General features: G+C 36.1%; 1 protein-coding gene across 1 annotated transcript in view; it reads right to left on the bottom strand.

The window, feature by feature from the left end:
* The window catches only part of LOC102739174 (WRN RecQ like helicase), a 133,192-nt gene that overhangs the window by 41,784 nt on the left and 71,968 nt on the right, over nucleotides 1-19,440 (bottom strand). Inside the window, exons 18-21 of the mRNA XM_081812890.1 lie at nucleotides 16,259-16,365; nucleotides 7,823-8,010; nucleotides 3,374-3,552; nucleotides 2,570-2,676 (exon numbers count right to left, since the gene is read on the bottom strand). Of these exons, the coding sequence (XP_081669016.1) occupies nucleotides 2,570-2,676; nucleotides 3,374-3,552; nucleotides 7,823-8,010; nucleotides 16,259-16,365 (581 nt within the window). The remainder of the gene's footprint in view (nucleotides 1-2,569; nucleotides 2,677-3,373; nucleotides 3,553-7,822; nucleotides 8,011-16,258; nucleotides 16,366-19,440) is intronic.

Raw genomic sequence — 19,440 nt, 5'->3', positions numbered from 1 at the left:
GACTGATGAATTACAGACCTGTACCTCTGAAACAAATAATACATTATATGTTAAAAAAAAAAAGATAGTAGGAAGGGAAAAATGAAGGGGGGGAATCAGAGGGGGAGATGAACCATGAGAGACTGTGGACTCTGAGAAACAAACTAAGGGTTCTAGAGTGGAGGTGGGTGGGGGGATGGGTTAGCCTGGTGATGGGTATTAAAGAGGGCACATACTGAACAGAGCACTGAGTGTTATACGCAAACAATGAATCATGGAACACTACATCAAAAAACTAATGATGTAATGTATGGTGATTAACATAACATAATAAAGTAAAATTTAAAAATAAATAAATAAATACAATCTTTAAAAAATAAATAAATGACATCTTTAAAAAAACAACTTTGAATAAAACTAGGTCATTTTGCTATATTTGAAAGTGAATAAGCAACATAATTTTAAGGTTTTTAAAAATGTATTTGATTCCATTTTCTTCCAGCTTTATTGGGATATAATTGACATATAACACTGTGTAGGTTTAAGATGCATAATCTAATAATTTGATATCCATATACACTGTGAAATCATTACCACAATAAAGTTACTTACCACATCCATTACTTCCCATGGTTACCATTTGTAAGTGTGTATGTATGTATGTGTGTGTGTGTGTGTGTGTGTGTGTGTGTGTGTGGTGAGAACTTCAAAGATCTAATTTTCATCATATGATACTGGGTTGTTGTTTTTTTTTAAGATTTTATTTTTAAGTAATCTCTACACCCAACATGGGGCTCGGAATCCACAACCCCGAGATGAAGAGTCACATGCTTTATTGACTGAGCCAGCCAGGTACCTCTTTATGATACTGTTTTTAGATGACATCACCTTATTCTACAGACATGAGGTTCAAAATATCATTATAAACTCTCAGGTGAAATAAAGTATTTTATCAAATAATTTACTCACATCCTCATCCCAGAAAGAAAAGAATTCAAGACCTTAAAAAAGCAAATAAAATACAAAAGAACATGAAACTAAAACTCAGGACTAAAAGTAAGAATGAATGGTCACAGTCTAAAAATGCAAATCTACATCTGAATATGGTTAGATTTGGTTAAGAATAATATGAAAATTTTTTTTTCTAAAATTATAAAATAGAAAATACTAAGATTCTAAGCATCAGTCAATTCAAGACATTAAGAACTAGGGAGGTGAGCTGGGGAGGTGAGCTCTACTTTTAGGCCCACACCAAAGTATAAATCAACTTCAGAAAAACAGGAGAATGAACATCTAGAATTCCATACATGTATGCATTCAGTAGGCACTCAATAAATATTCAATGGCAAGTAATCAATTCCAAGAGCACCAGACTATTCTATATAGTTGAGGAAATGTATTTTCATCACCTTGGTAAGGTGTCAGAAGTTTTGATGCAAATGTGAAGCTTCTGAATTATTTATTTTAATAGCAAAGAAGGAGTACATTGAGGCCAGTTGTCAGATACAACAGAACCCCTGATGTTGTTAGGGTGACAGCATCAATATTAATTTATTAATTTTCATAATGTGGATAAAACTTTTTGACATCCTGCCACAGAAAGGGATAATATAGTGGCACATACATACATACACCTTTCTAGATATTAAGTATAATTAGTGATCACTGTGAGGTTTTTAAAGCCATATTTCAAAGCATTAATGTTTCACTGAAGCTGAATGTAGGTAGCAAAACCATATGCATCCAACAAAGTCTCCTATTACAACATAACAGATAAAGTTTGCAATCTTTCATATCTGCAGATGTTTCTACCTAAATGAGTAATTAATAATAAATCGAGATGAAAGAAATCTTTGATTAATGGCTCAAACATCAATTAAGATTCAGTAAGCAACAGCCAATAAATTTTATCTGATAATTTTCAAACTCCTGAGATAACAGAATAAAACTATAAACATTTAAGAATTTAGGTAACTATTCTAAGCAGTTGTGATAGCTGTTCCTATCTTTGGAAAGATGAGGAAGAAAAAGAATAGATGCTTTCAGGCAAGTATGCGTTACAGCATGACAGTGCATATGAACCATACTTGAGGTAGGTTGTTTGAACAATGTTGGTTTGAGGGTGGTTAACAACTACAGAGCTGGACAGAAAGGAAATGGAAGACCTACTGAGCAGAAAATGCAAAGCAGAAGTTAAGTTCATCTCTTAATTTGGGGGGAGGCCTAGTCCACAGGCTTGCTGTAACAGATTTTGGATAGGATGTTGACAGTGTGAAGCTGTTGATTTAAACCTTCCAACATGGTCTGAATTTAATGCTTCCTAAATATTCTGCATGACACCCACTAAACTAGGATTCCAATCACTTCAGATTGGAATTATTACATGATTCCAATCGTTACAGGAATCTCAGCTGGAGCACTGTTCACAGTGACTTCACTGATACCCTTTCTTTCTTCAGTCTTTCTTCAAATCAATCCTGCTTAGGGCTGCTAATCTAATGTTTCTATAATACTATGCTCTTGCTCAAAAACACAAAGTAGTCTGTCATAATGGTTTTCAAACGCTATCCTGAGGAGCTCTGAGGATTACAGGATACCCCCAGGGACTGTCCTGGGAGACTGGAAGTCTCTTGGATCTCTTGGATCTCTCCCTCATGTCAACTTCAACAAGAATTATTCTACTTCGATTTATTTTACCTATTAGACAAAAATGACTTAAAAAATTAAATGAAAATTTAAATAAAAATTCTAAGCCTCACGTAGTTTAGAAAAACTACAGGTACATCACATCAATCCCAGCCTGCCTCTTTGCAAGTTTTAAGGCCCTCCTCCATAACCTGGCCAACCAACCCATTCAACCTTTTTCCTGGGAGTCTCTAACAGTTCCTCCTGCCTTTTCACCTATACTTTGTACCAATCCTACTCCACACTTCCTTTCTCTCCAACCATTCCAAACTATTCCCAATTTCCTAAACCCAGTATGCACTCTCATACCACTGTGTCTTTGCACATGCTAGTCCCTTTTCCTGGAATTCCACAACCAATCCCTTTTCCCTCATCACCTACTGGCCTCACATACTTGACAAAGTTCCATTTACTTGTTCAGACTCTACACTCAAATTGCTTCCTGGATGGTTCATCACCATAACAGAAGCTACCTTAAGAGCTAGCATTCCTTCCTCTATGTACCTAAGCACTCTGTGCAGCCTGCTATTTGTACTCATCTGCAATAGTTTGCTCACATATCTGTCATCCACATTACACATTAATTCCCTTTATGAGAGAAACTTCTTTATACTCAACACAAACAAGGTAGTCGATAAAGATATGGCAAATAAATATTAGAGAAATATCTGTTTCCATGGGGAATAGAGAGCAATGATGATGGATCTTCACACCTGAATTTCGTCTCTCATGAAACTATGATGAACCTCTCTCCTTGATTTAACATCCAAGCCTGCATGGTATGTTCCACAAGCTAACTTCAGTTTCTTAAGTTCAGCTGAAACTTGTTCTGTCATTTTTCTGGAAGGACAATAGATGATAGTTGGACCTTCAAATTCCCAGGTGGAACTAAAAACAAACAAACAAACAAAAAAACACACACACAAAAACAAAAGAACAAACATATAAATATATAGGCTTCAGTTTGAGTTTTCAAAACCAGTTTGAGTTTTATCTTATTTAATTTCCCCTTTCTTTTTAAAATTTTAATTTCATTTTAATTTACTTTTAAAAATTTTAATTAATTTTCCTTTTAGTAAAACACTAAAAAAAAAAGTATATAGAAAACAATGATATATTTAACTACATAAAAATGTGGAAAGTCAAATGTGGAGATAAATTATATTAAATCCCAAACATCTTGGACTCATCTTTTGTTCAAATTAAAGTCAAAACCAGAGACAAGTTTAAGCAAAAGCCCTGACAGAAACAAGCTACTGGAAATGCAATTTCCATACTTTTAGAAATGCAAAGCACTAGATGACGAATTAGTTTTCATTTACATTAGAAAGATAAGTGAACATTTACATAGGAGAACAGTCTTATTCTTTTTCATGATCAAAAAATTGAGTTTTCTATGTAGGTTTACTAAAAAAGCAGTAACTTTTCTGTACTATTAAAGATCATTTGTATAGTTTAAAGAAGTATTTACTAGTAATCTTGAGACTATTATAGAAAACATCTGTTTGAAAGTCTGTTTTAGAAACCTGTGCTTATTTATTAAAAATGCAAGGATGATTTCCATAGAACATTTATTTAATTCCTCAATAAATTCATTTACATAAATACATTCACTTATGTTGACTTAATCAATATTAAAAAATGTATTATTTTAGAGTTTGGAAAAACTTTAATTTTTAATGCATATATTCTGATACAATTTCAACTTTAGGAATTTATTTTACAAATATACTTTCACACCTGCCAGAAGACACATATACACAAATATTCACAACAGAACTATAATAGTGAAAAATAAATTTTCATCATTATGTACATTCATACTACGAAATACTAAGCAAACAAAAAATTATTGTATCTAAAACCTTTAAGAAGGACTATGGCAAAAGTCACTGAAAACTTAAATAGAGGGGAAAAAATAGGCAGTAATTTGACTCCACAAGTTTTACTGAATAATCTACTCAAAGCAATTTTTTATAGTGACCAAATGGGCTTCATAACAAAATGTCCCGGCAGATCAATTAAAGAAGTGAGAACAAAATACAAAGTATTTTTAATACACAAAAACTAGGGCGCCTGGGTGGCTCAGTTGGTTAAGCGACTGCCTTCGGCTCAGGTCATGATCCTGGAGTCCCAGGATTAAGTCCCGCATCGGGCTCCCTGCTCGGCAGCGAGTCTGCTTCTCCCTCTGACCCTCCTCCCTCTCATGCTCTCTGTCTCTCATTCTCTCTCTCTCAAATAAATAAATAAAATCTTTTAAAAAAAAAATACACAAAAACTATCATTTATTTTTTTTAAGATTTATTTATTTGAGAGAGAGAGAAAAAGAGAGGGAGCATGAGTGGGGGGAGGGGCAGAGGGAGAGAAGCTCAAGCAGACTCCCTGCTGAGCCTGGAGGCTGACAGAAGGCTGGACCCCACAACCCATGAGAACATGACCCGAGCCAAAACCAAGAGTCAGAGCTTAAACCGGCTCAGCCACCCAGGCGCCCCTCACAAAACTACCATCATTTTAAAAACATTTCTCAAAGAAGAAAATTTGTTCACCAAAATGTGAATATCCTACATATTAGGGCCCTAATTTTTAAAAATCACATTACACAGAAAGATAGCAAAAACGCTTTTTCTTAATAATGATAAAAGTTTCAATTTATTGAAGATATAAGAATCCTAAATGTGTATGTACCAATTAACAGAACTTTAACACATGAAACAAAAATTGACAGAACTAAATGAGAAATAGATTTATCTATAATAATTGGAGATTTTAATATATATCTTAGCAAAGACGCTTTAAATCAAAGGAAAATATCACCTAAAATATGGATATACTCTGTAACTACTTCTGTATAAAGTTAACAACAAAACCTGGAAGTGCATATCTGCACAGTACAGTCAGAGAAAAGAAGCTCAGTGCCCAAACATCAACAGTGATAAATGAGAAACAGAACCAGAAGATCTAAGTACTCTTCAATTGACATGCATCTATAGTGTTCAAATTGATACTAAGACTGCGTATCAATTTTTACATTAAAAAAAGGTAGAAAATACACAAACGTTTGAACTTACCAGAAAAATCAAAAGAGTAAAAATCCCTATTACAAAAGGATTCATTACTACACCGAGTGGTTTACTAAACATTGTTATTTCCTCACAACAATTTCCTGAAGGGAAAGAAATCTATCTTCATCTAACCACTAAATTAGATGGGTGATAGAGGCCTGTCTTTTCAATTTCAATATATCATGAATATAGAAAACAAATTTGGTCAGAATTTAACAAACATGTTAGGTCAATGAATAGAAAAAAATGGCAGAATTAAATAAAGGGAAGAAATAGAAACAAAAGGCAACACTCTGAAGTCTTAACTACCCTCCATCTAATTATTGCTCATTAAGAGGAAAATTTCTATTTGCCTAAGATCTACAGGAAACATCTGACTCGCAGTGGTTGGCTGCTACCATAACTCTTCTTGGAGGATTGAAAAATGGAGGCAAAACCTTTCTTGCTTTGCTCTCAGAAGCATTGTCACACAAATATAAAAATATCAGATGGTCTTGGATGTTAGGCTAAAGAGTCTGGCTGCTAGTCCACAGGAAAGAGAGAGGCACCAGAGAGGAATGCCAAGCCTCAGGGATGTGCTTTCGGATGATGAATCTGAAAATTGTGTCTAGAATGCAAGGAGCACTGAGGAGGAGGGAGGTCTGTTAAGGGAGATGATAATAGTCTAGGCTAAGAGACCTCCACTAGTAGAATTAACATGAAACAGGGTGAGAAGAAAACACTTACAAAAGATAGCATAAAAGGACAATATAGTCAGAAAGATAAAATGTCACAATGTCACACACACACACAGGTAAACAGTTTCAGAAAGGAGAAGGTTATTAGGGGAAGGCCACAGAGATTAAAATAATATGGAATGAAAAGGATCAAAGATTAGGGGAGTACATAATGATGTCACTGTTAAAAGACTCTAGTATAGAATAAGCAACCTTCTTCAAGAGAATGTTTTCCCTCTAGGACACAAGGAAGTGAAGTACAATGAGTATTCACTTAGGAGAGATCACCAGAGCAGCATGAATATTAAATATACCCATTACTTTCTTGTTTTATTTTTTTTTAAGATTTTGTTTTTAAGTAATCTCTACACCCAAACTCACAATCCCAAGATCAAGAGTCACATGCTCTACCGTCAGAGTCAACCAGGCACCCCCATTACGTTCTTATTTTAATCTCAATATAGTACAATCGCGCCAATAGCAAATCCTACATTTAAATTCATCCTAAAGGACCCAAAGAGTCCTTCAGGAATATACTATTGATGTTATTTAAACTCTATTTGCCTAGACTTGTTTTGTGTTTGTGCTAGTAGGTCAAACATTATTTTCATGTATTCCGACTTAAAAACACATTTCATAACATGAAAGTTATAAGCTTTTCACCAAGGAGAAAGATCAGGGAAATAAGGCAAAGGAAAGCTTCTTAGCATACGTGTAAAATGCCTCCAAACCAAAGAAACAGGAAAAAGTACTAGTGACAGCTTCTTCTTCAGGAAAATGAAAATAATATGTAGCTTACTGAGCAGTTATAAGAATTACTATAAAGCACCTAGGATAGTCCTTGGCACATAACAAGGGCTCAAAAATGTTTATTATTAAGATGACCTTTAAAATTCCCTAATACTCAATTAGTCATATAATTAGTGAACTAAAGAGAATTCAGATAAAAGACTCAGTCGTTTCTATTGTTTATTTGTCAATTATTAAGAGTGCAGGGGGCACCTGGCTGGCTCAGTAGGTAGAGCACTAGACTCTTGATCTCAGGATTGTGAGTTCAAGCCCCACGTTGGGCATAAAGCTTACTTAAAAAAAAAAAGAGGGTGTATGTCCTGTTCAAGCAAAGATATGAAGTACAAAAATACCTGAACTATTTTCTGCCTTCAGAATTAAGCTATTTTCTCAGTCGCTCTCTTGATTATATAACATCACACTTGACTTGAACCAAAGCTAAGTAGAATGTGAAATATATTAAATATGCATTAGAAATAGTAAGTAAGTAAATAAATATATATATACATACATACATAAACACATAAATAAAACAAGTTTTTAAAAAGAAGGAAATAGTTAACAAAAATTTGTCAACCATGGCATCCTCACCTTGTCTTTTGGACAAGAAATTGGACAAGATCCTGATGGATGTTTCCTGTTTTTCGCCCAACTTCTAAATACAAGTTTGGTCGATCAAAACCAGTACAGGTAATCTGAGGATTCTTCAGGTTTAAGCAGCGTACAATGTCTTCCCGGATTGAAGAACTTGCAGTAGCAGTGAGTGCAACAATTGGAACCTGAATGAAATGAAATTGATTTTTAAAAAAGGAGAGCGCTCATGAATTCCCAACATTTCTACTGCCTTCTTACAAACAGGCTGGATGACAACTACAAGAGGAACAGTGTTAAAAATGCAACTTTAAAATTACTCTTTTTCAAAGAAGAAGAAAATTTCCTACTTCCCTGTTTCTCAGCCTTTGGAATATCTTTTTTTTTTTTAAGGGAGGAGAGAGAACTTCAAGCAGGCTCCTCACCCAGCATAGATCCGAGGCAGGGCTCCATCTTGAGACCCTAAGATCATGACCTCAGCCAAAATCAAGAGTCAGATGCTTAACCGAATGAGCCACACAAGCACCCCAGAATACATTTACTTTTTAAAAATCAGAAAGAGTGGGCGCCTGGGTGGCTCAGTTGGTTAAGCGACTGCCTTTGGCTCAGGTCATGATCCCGGAGTCCCGGGATCGAGTCCCGCATCGGGCTCCCTGCTCAGCGGGGAGCCTGCTTCTCCCTCTGACCCTCCCCCCCCTCATGCTCTCTATCTCATTCTCTCTCTCAAATAAACAAAATATTTTTTAAAAAAATAAGAAAGTTTAAATAAAACACTAAATCCATAAGATTTCTAAATACAATCTACCTACTTATTAGCTATCTAACTCTCCATTTACTATTTTTTATTTTTAATATTTATTATATTAATAAGTGTTGATACAAATGAGGGATATGTTATGCCTTATTTTTTATTAATCTATAATTCAAAAATTATAAACCCTTTCATTCACTGAAAATCTAACAATACAAAGCAGTAAGTCTTTTTTTATCTTCTATACTAAAGATATTGGTTTATGGCTTCTCTGATCTTGAAGCAAAGCTCTTAATGACCTGGATAACCTCTCTCCAGTTTACTAAGTTAAATCACGGCATACTATATATAAGAATGCATAACACAAAACATCCATTATTAATTGATTCCTTGAGCAACCAAGTCATGTTCTATTTTCAGTCTAGCAAAGACTTAACTGGATTAGCAGCCAAAACAGGAGACACGGCAATTACTAGGAAAAACATGAATATGTAACCTTTCAGAAATTCTAAACTAGGATAATGACATACCTCCCATGAAACTCGATTCATTATTTTTGCTCCTGTTATCACAGGGAGTTATAATAAATTATGCTATTATATTCAGAAAAAAGGGACTAAGTCTTCAAGTTGTTCCTAAATCATTAGCTGTTCTATATTCAAGAATACAACTTTCTTAAAATACTTTTTGTGGTCTATTACAAATAAAGTAAATGACATCCTCATAAAATAGCTCTTCAGATGCCCTGCACCTATCTCACAAATCAGTTTAAGCAATTATCTTCCATGTAAGTGAAAATTTAGGTGCAATTGTACGAAAAGCAATTACAGGATCTGAAAAACAAGATACAATTTACTAACAATATAAACTATCTTTAAAATCAATATAGCTTTACTGAATTAAAAATTATCTCAAAGCTCATGTAAAAAAATTAAGTCTGAAGTAGTTTTTTTAAATGGAAGAAAAAGGTATCAGAACCAATGTGACCAGGTAATTGGCATTTTTGCATTCTCTACCCTTAAATTCTGTGAAATTATTTAAATTGTTAAGTATTATTTAAATATTTTAAATAAATTTATTTAAAAATTTTAATTTCATTATTTAAAAATGAAACTCCCAAATTAACTTCATTGATTTCTGGTTTTCAATCAGACTGTTCTCTGAATTTAGAGTGCCTACCTAACAACTTATAAATAGGCCAATTTATAGATAAGTTAGTTTATATAAACAAGCTTATCCATATATATACATACATACACACACACATACACATGTATATATATACATATATACAAAGTTTAAATATTAGAAGCTCTTAAGACATGCACATTCTCACCCTCACAACAACAAAGCATTTTCATCATTTTAAGTGCTTCACTCAAACAATTTAATGCATCCTTGCTGTGTAACTGCATATGCAAAGAAAGACCGAAGTTTTCAGGATACAAAGAGTAAGGGGCTTTGGTTTGTTTTCATTTTTTTATTTTATTATGCTATGTTAATCACCATACATTACATCATTAGTTTTTGACGTAGTGTTCCATGATTCATTGTTTGTGCATAACACCCACTGCTCCATTCAGTACATGCCCTCTTTAATATCCATCACCAGGCTAACCCATCCCCCCACCCCCCTCTCCTCTAGAACCCTCAGTTTGTTTCTCAGAGTCCATAGTCTCTCATGGTTCGTCTCCCCCTCTGAATTCCCCCCCTTCATTTTTCTCTTCTAAGCAGTATAATGTATCAGTGGATGGGCAATGTACTTATGAAAATAAAATAAGCATGAAACAGGATATCTCTTGAAGAAATTAATTTAAAGATCAGGCAAAACAGCAAAAGAGTAACCTGAATATAGAACAGCTAATGATTTTTCACAGTAGTGAAAAATAACTGGCTTAAAGTCAGATGCCTGAGTTCAAATCCTGCCTGTGTTGCTAACTAGGTGTGAGATTTTTAGCTGGTTATTTCACTCTCCAAACTCTGGTTTCCTCATCTATAAAGTGACAATGATAACAGCAATCTCGTAAAGTCATTGTGAAGACCAAAAAACAACAGAACATGTAATGTGCTGAACATGATGCATGGTACACAGTAAGCACTCAAAAAGTTTCAACTATTGGGGCACCTGGGTGGCTCAGTCAGTTAAGCGTGGGACTCCTGGTTTCAGCTCAGGTCATGATCTCAGCGTTGTGAGATGGAGCCCCCCATCTGGCTCCTTGCCCAGGGTGGAATCTACTTCAGATTCTTTCACCCTCTCCCTTTGCCCCCCTCCACTCACGCACTCTCTCTCTCTCAAATAAATATATAAAATCATTAAATTAAAAAAGTTCCAATTATTATCGATGTTGTTATCACAACAACTGAAAAGAATTCTATACAAGAATTCCAGAGCCATGGTCACGACTCCCAGATTTGCCACTGACTTCGGCAAGGGCTTCTCTTGGTCTTGGTTTTTTTCACTAAAATATGAGATGTAGAGGGCTACACAATGTTAGACTCTGTTCTAACTTAAAAATCCCCCCCTTGCCACTAGAAACTCCCTAAGCCAATGACCTGCAAATGATGAAAAATCAACATAAATGCGATCTTTCACCTCCAACATTATAGAAGGTCGCAGTTTAGAATGCTGCTTCCACAACTAGAAAACAGAATAAAGTAATGGCATATATTAAACTTAAAGGAACAATGGTTATTTATTTTCATTTCAGAAATGAATAAACTCTTTTAGAAGTTTGTGGTGCCTTATGACATTTAAAACACAAACTAGACTGAAGCTTGGATATAACATACAGGCTGGTTATGAGAAAGATGATCACACATCCTGGCTTCCAGGGACTCTCCCAGTTTATCCTGTCATCGTGACATAAATACTGATACCTCGCAATCTCTAACGTTCAAAAGCAAACTGACTGGGACAATAAACTATAGCGTCCCCTAGTTACATCAAGTTCTTAATTCATGAAACTCTTAGTCTTTAAGTTGGAAAATCTGGTTTCTTTGGAAATAGTTACCAAGTTTTGTTAAAACAAGCAAAAACTATAAATTAACCTTATGACTATAAATTTAGGAATGATTTAATCATAGGCTTCAATGGTGCAGCACCTACACATTCAGAGAATTCTAACTGTTCCATCTGCTTCTAGATTTGGGTCATGTTGCTAATTCTAACTTTGTACTGCATAATATCATGCTTCATTCATGCTTTATTCATTTGTTCACTCATTTCAAGTGGTTATCGTTCACAGTATTCAATTAGTGTCTATATATGCTGTCTTTGGGAAAGGGCTGCGGAGGGAGGAATGGAAAGAATCAACATGTCTCATGGATATCACAGTACCTTTTACTTGAATTTTACAGAATTTTAAGACTGATATAGAGCTTTCTGCCTCACTGCTCTTTCTGAGACTCACTTTGTCTGATTCTCTCCAAATGGGAATCCTTATGCCAAGTGGTTTAATGATTTCTTTGCTATTTTTAAACTTACTGAAATCATATGGTGTGAAGGTGCAACAGTTGTCCCAGCGTAATCAGAACTGGAAAGAGGAGAAGAGCACGGAGAACAGTGAGGAAAATGAGAGTCCTACAACCACCAGGTGGCATTTCTCACCACTTAGCTGATCAACGGGATTCATGAAAACACTAGGGGGAAAAGGTTTTCTCAGCCATTGCTTGACAAACACCCTGTGCGATACTGAGTCATTGCAAGAAATGAAAATGATCCAATAAAGTCCACAGCCAGACATAATAAAAGATTTAATTCACCACTGAAAAGTGTTTAAAAGCTGCATAAAATATTTAAAACTCCTCTAACACAATCCTTTTAGAATCAAAGGCCTCGAAAAGGATTACAGAAGGCAATCCTCCTATTTTCCAAAAGCTTACTTTAAAACCATTTCTTTTTAAAGATTTTATTTATGTATTCGACAGACAGATACAGAGAGAGCACAAGTAGGCAGAGTGGCAGGCAGAGGGAGAGGGAGAAGCAGGCTCTCCGCTGAGCAGGGAGCTGGACGTGGGGCTCAATCCCAGGACCCCAGGATCATGACCTAAGCCAAAGGCAGCCGCTTAACCGACTGAGCCACCCAGGCGCCCCTAAAACCATTCTAAATTAATGGAAGCAGTCCTCGAGGCACACTGAGCCTCCTGACTTTCACCATACAAATATCTTGTTCCTCTATTACATGTACTATTAACACTGTTAACCTTTCTTTATTATTTGTACTGTTCCACACACCATTTACTGTTTGATACCATTGCTTCTACTTTTATAGGTATGGATCTAAATTCCTTTACTGCACCATGAGCTACTTCAGGGCAGAAACGATGTTTTATACTTCTTTCACATCACTTGCTTGAGAAACCAGCACGGTGTCCCACTGTGAAGCTACAGCCCAACTCCACCACTCCCTGCATGGGAAAGAGACGTCTCTGTTTCTCTGCTTTCTCACTGGAATTCGTTTATTCATTTACCCAAGTACTTATGGAGCACCCACTATGTGCCCAGTCCTGTTCTAGATTATGACCAAAACCATCAAAAGCCTGTCCCCCACAGAGAATATCCTAGTGGGGACCCACAGACAATAGACAAAATATCATACAGTAAGGTAAACAGTGATAAGTGCTATTAAAAAATAGCAGAGGAATATGAGGAATGTTGAATGTTGGAGGGAAAAATTAATTTGAAATTTTTAATATGGTGGCCCAGGAGGCCTAAATGAAAAAATATTTCAGCAAAGACTTGAGATAAGTAGGGATCACCCCATGTGAAAAGTATTCCGGGAGGAGCACCTGGGTGGCTCAGTTGGTTAAGCGTCCAACTCTTGGTTTCAGCTCAGGTCATGATCTCATGGGTCCTGAGATTGAGCCCCATGTTGTCGAGCTCCACACTCAGCAGGGAGTCTGCTTGAAGATTTTCTAACTCTGCCCCGCCCCCTGACTTGCACGGGCACTCTCTCTCTCTCAAATAAATAAATAAATAGTCTTTTTAAAAAATAAGTATTCAGGATGCCTGGGTGGCTCAGTTGGTTAAGCATCAGCTTTTGGCTCAGGTCATGATCCCAGGGTCCTGGGTTCAAGCCCCACATTGGGCTCCCTGCTCCGTGGAAAGCCTGCTTCTCCCTCTCCGATTCCCCCTGCTTATGTTCCCTCTCTCGCTGTGTCTCTCTCCGTCAAGTAAATAAATAAAATCTTTAAAAAAAAAAATAGTGATAATACCAAATGCTAGCAAGGAGGCAGAGAAACTGGATCACTCACACATTGCTGGTATCAGCTGAGGGTGGGGATATAAATTTGGGAGCTGTCAACATATAGATAGCATTCAAACCGTACGTTAGATGAAATGACCAGGGACTTAAGTGCAGATAGGAAAGAGAGTAGGTCCAAAGACTAAGGTTTCTGGCATGCCAATGTTAAAAGTGTGGGAGATAAGATGACACAAGCAGAGGAATCTCAGAATGAAGAGACAGGAAGGAGGGAAGAGAAGCAAGAGAATGTGCTATCCTAGTGAAGAACTGTCTCAAAAAGGTAATGGAGATATTAATCTTGCTGGCTTGTTGTGAGGCTTAACCAAGATGAAAGCATTAACCCAGGGCCAGTCACATAGTTGGCGTTCAATTCAGTCTAGTTTGATTCTCTTTCAGTATATGCTTGCTAATTGGTACAATTAAGTTTTTTTTGTTGTTTCATTTTATTTTAATGTATGCTCTAACCAGATCTTTATGAGAAGAGCTAACAAAAAGAAACTCTCAATTTTGCTACTTATAAGTATAATTAATATGCAAGGGAAATGAACTAGACAATTTACCAAGAGAATAACAAACAATCTCTAATGCTTTTTCTTAGTTTATTCGTAAACTGTTAAATCTTGGGCTCAGAGGACATGATAGCTTCACTACTACGAGGAAAACCTAAACATAAATCAACCTTGTTTATTCATTCAAAATTAATACAGTAGACTAGAGAACCCAGGAATAGATGCACCCAAATATACCCAAATGATTTTTAACAAAGTGTCAAAAGCAATTCAACAGAAGGGGAAATGGCTTGGAGCAAATGGACATCAACAGGCAAAAAAAAAAAAAGGACCTCAATCTAAACCTCACACCTTACACAAAATTTAATTCAAAATGAATCATGGACTTAAATGTAAACAAATGTAAAACCATTAAAATTTTAGGGAAAAATCATAAAAGGAAATCTTCAGGATCTAGGGTTAGGTGAAGAGCACAACAAAAGAAAAAACTGATAAACTGGACTTCATCAAAATTAAAAATGTTTGCTATGTGAAAGACACTGTGAAGACAATGAAAAGGCAGCTATAAATTGAAAACTATTTATGAATCACATATCTGACCAAGGATTCATATTTATAATAAAACACTTTCAACAGTTTAAAAGAAAATTCCAATTAGATCAGGCATTTCACAAAAGAGGCAATTAGTACAAGAAAAGATGTCATCATCAGCCATTAAAGAAATGGCCCAGTCAGTTAAGCATCAGCTCTCGACTTTGGCTCAGGTCGTGATCTCAGGGTTGTGGGATCAAGCCCTGTGTAGGGCTCTGTGCTCAACAGGAAGTCTGCTTGGGATTCTTTCCCTCTGCCCCCTCACCCCACTCATGCTCGCTCGCTCTCTCTTCTCTTCCAAATAAGTAAGTCTTTTTTTAAAAAAAAAGAACTGTAGGGGCGCCTGGTTGGCTCAGTCGTTAAGCGTCTGCCTTCGGCTCAGGTCATGATCCTGGGGTCCTGGGATCAAGTCCCACATCGGGCTCCCTGCTCGGCAGGAAGCCTGATTCTCCCTCTCCCACTCCCCCTGCTTGTGTTCCTGCTCTCACTATCTCTCTCTCTGTCAAATAAATAAATAAAATCTTAAAAAAAAAAACAACTGTAAAGACCATACCAATGTCATATTCCTAGTTTTGATATTATACTACAGTTATACAAGATATTACCATTAGGGAAACTGAAAGGTACATAGAATCTCTCTGTACATTTTTTTTTACAACCGCCCGTGACTCCATAATTTTTCAAAAAATAAAATGGTTGCCATTATTGTAAATTCTCAAGCTGTTCATATAAAACACGCCACTCATGTAGAAATCTGTTATTCTTTATAATTAGGGAAGAAAGTGGAATTTTAGTACTAGAAACTTTACTAAAATCTCTCTGGAATAGTTCCTTTTTCACGTTTTCAATATGATGCAAGAAGAGGTAACTATGCTTTCACAGCATTCTAATAAAAGGACGCATGCATAAGAGCTCATTGAGAAGGCATGGGACCTAAACATGGTTCTAAAGTCATGTCTGCGTTCTACGGGTCAAATCTGGTCCATAGCCTGTTTTGTTACGGCCCACAAGCAAACAGTTTTTACATTTTTAAAGGGTTGTGAAGAAAAAAAACAAAGAAAAATGTGCCAGAGACCATATGTGGCCCATAAAGCCTAAAATATTTATTATCTGGTTCTTTCAGAAAAAGTTTGCCAACCCCTACTGTATAGTATTCCTCAAAAAATTACATGCTAACCTTAGAAGAGAACCAAAGTTAGAATTTTTTCTAAACCTTTCCCCTGTTTTCACTATCCATTTGCCCTTTCATAGAGAAGTCTTCAGCCTTCTAGCAATTCCCCAATCCTGGACTCTCTCCTTTGATATGAATATCATTTCAAGATATTGCACTTGGCAAGCTTACCGATGGGAGTAATGCCTTTAGGGAGCCCAAAGTCCGGAATGAAATTCTAAAATCATGTCCCCATTCAGAAATACAGTGAGCCTCATCCACAGCAATAAGTGTGATACCTACAAAAGTGAAAAATATAAAAACAGGGAAAATAAAGTTCAAAAAGAAGCCATAAATTCATCTAAATCAATATCACCTTCACTTAGAATATATAAATATTACAGAAAGGAGAAAAAAAAATTCAAATCAAAGTATTTGGTTCATATAAAAATATAAGCATAAATGACATCAGGCAATACCAAAAATCATTATGAGAATAGAGGATGGGACATACATGGGTAAAGGCATATGGATAGAAGAAGGAAACATTTATATATTATTCAAACAACATTATTTATTAGATTTCACAGCTTTCATCATTATTCCTCAGAGAAATGAATTACTTACTATTACTTTGCCCTCAAAACTATCACTCATGAACCATTTGCAATGATAATGCCTTAAAAAGAAGAGCTGGGTTTTTTTTTCTCTTTGGTAATACTTCCAATTTTATCTCATCGATTAGCTACCAAAAGCGACTAAAGAGCACACTCTACTGAGATGAAGTCATCATCGTTGTCCATGACCAATCACATATCAGACCGCAGAGAGTTCCCCTGGAATGTCAATACTGGAAGACAGGATGATATCCACGTTTTTTAATGTAAAATGGTAAGAACTAAATCTCGGTATGTACAATGTAGGTAAGAAGGAATATAATTCGTTCTTTCTTCCCCTAGCAACCCCTTTACTCTGCCCCCACACCACACACCCACACTGAAACAGAATCAATGGTGTGTAGTAATGCATTTCAGAAAAGGGCTTTATTGTATAACCACCCATTAAAATGTCTTCAGATACTTCAAAGTAATGATAGTAGTGCCTTTGCCCTCCATTACCAAATTAATACTTATGACAAAAATAATTTTTTCCATCAGTGGAGATGATCATTACTTGATACTTACTTGAGTATTAATGATTTTCTGCCATTAGGGGGGTGACTACAAATATGTGCTCTAGAGTCAGACTACCTGGATGCAGAACCAGGATCCACCACTAACGTTTGTATTACCTTAAGCAAGTTACTTAAGCTTCGAGTGTCACCATAAATAAAAGGTAGACATAGTAGTACCTAACATTTTTTAGTCACTCTGAAGATTAAGTCAGATCATTCACATAAAATACTAAGATAGGACCTGGCATAAAAGGCAGCTCAATAAAAACAAAACACCAAAATATTACTATTACATTTATTAAAGGCCCACTATGATCCAAACACTTTACTAGGAAAAGAGTAATAAGATGTACTCTAGGGGCGCCTGGGTGGCTCAGTCGCTAAGCCATCTGCCTTCGGCTCAGGTCATGATCCCAGGGTCCTGGGATGGAGCCCCGCATCGGGCTCCCTGCTCCACGGGAAGCCTGCTTCTCCCTCTCCCACTCCCCCTGCTTGTGTTCCCTCTCTCGCTGTCTCTCTATCTGTCAGATAAATAAATAAAATCTTTAAAAAAAAAAAAAAAGATGTACTCTGTAACCTTGAGAAGCTCACAGCTCTAAAAGAGAAGACAGACGAGCAAATAAACTACAATTCACTGAGGTTACCAAATACAATAGAGATGAAAAAGAAAGCAAAAAAAATAAACCTACTAAATATGAATACAGGTTGATTAGCATCAAAATTCTCTGGCCGCTGCTGCATAGCTGGGAAAAATTCAATGTTACCACTAATTTTGGCTTTAGAAACTAAATGACCCAGATTTTAAATTAAATAGGTTAAAACAAACATGATGGCTCATCTTTTATTTTAAAACCTTCCTTAAAATTACAGGTTTAACTAATTACCTCTTAGTGGAGCTGAACTTTGTCCCTTACCATCAGTTTACCAAGCTTTTGCTAACTTTCACTTTAAATTTGCAAGTCCAAGTGTCTGCCCAAGTCCTATACATATTTCATTCTGGCATATCTGTCACTCAAGCCCTATTTCTAAAGTCAAAAGACAATTATAAGTGTGCTTGGTTGTAAGGAGTCTCCATATAAAATTATGTTTGCTGCTTCTGTTATACACTCATACTACTTAAAGAATGTAACATAAAAAGCATAAATCTGATTAGCTAAATGTCAGACTACCACACAAACAGAACTCTTGAGGAGATTCATTTTGCAAGCATTTTACAATTTCCTACAAACAAAAGCCAAAGAAAAATACTCCAAAAAGAATTTATCCCTTTTTGTTCAATATTTTTTTTCTTTTTTTTTTTTTATTTTTCCTTTTTGTTCAATATTAAGAGTCAACCAAAAAGAGCCTGTTCATCCATTCCATGCAGAGTATTCTGTTCTACTGATTGCAGTAGTATTCATAATTTAATCCACTATAAAAAATAAAAACAGAGAATTAGAACTAGCTGTTAAAGGATCTAAGTAAATACTTAAACTAATAATTAATTAACTCCACCCCAGAAACAAAGCAAATACTAAAATGGAATAAAACATATCCAGCTCACCATGGACACAGATCCTAGCTTTTGTTATAAAACCATAAAATTTATCTATCTAGGGTATTTAGGCCTCATTTAAGTGAAATATCCTTAAGAATTCCATAGAGTCTGGGGCACCTGGGTGGCTCAGTCGTTAAGCGTCTGCCTTCGGCTCAGGTCATGATCCCAGCGTCCTGGGATCGAGCCCCGCATCGGGCTACCCACTTGGCAGGAAGCCTGCTTCTCCTCTCCCACTCCCCCTGCTTGTGTTCCCTCTCTCGCTCTGTCTCTCTCTCTGTCAAATAAATAAATAAAATCCAGGAAAAAAAAAAGAATTCTATACAGTCTAATAGGAGACACACCAAATTTGTCTTCCATTAAAGGCAAAAATACAATATGCCAATAAGGGATAAGAAATTGGTAATACAAGACATGTATCATATGATCTCACTGATATGAGGAATTCTTAATCGCAGGAAACAAACTGAGTGTTGTTGGAGTGGGGGGTGGGGTGGGAGGGATGGGGTGACTGGGTGATAGACACTGGGGAGGGTATGTGCTCTGGTAAGCGCTGTGAATTGTGCAAGACTATTGAATCTCAGATCTGTACCTCTGAAACAAATAATGCAATATATGTTAAGAAAAAAAAAAAGAAGAAGAAGAAGGTAGCGGGAGGGGAAGAAT

The sequence above is a fragment of the Leptonychotes weddellii genome, chromosome 2, assembly GCF_054177405.1.
Source record: "Leptonychotes weddellii isolate Sample4059 chromosome 2, ASM5417740v2, whole genome shotgun sequence".
Taxonomy (NCBI): Eukaryota; Metazoa; Chordata; class Mammalia; order Carnivora; family Phocidae; genus Leptonychotes; species Leptonychotes weddellii.
The sequence above is the reverse complement of the archived record's forward strand: the minus strand, read 5'-3'. Positions and strand labels throughout refer to the sequence as shown.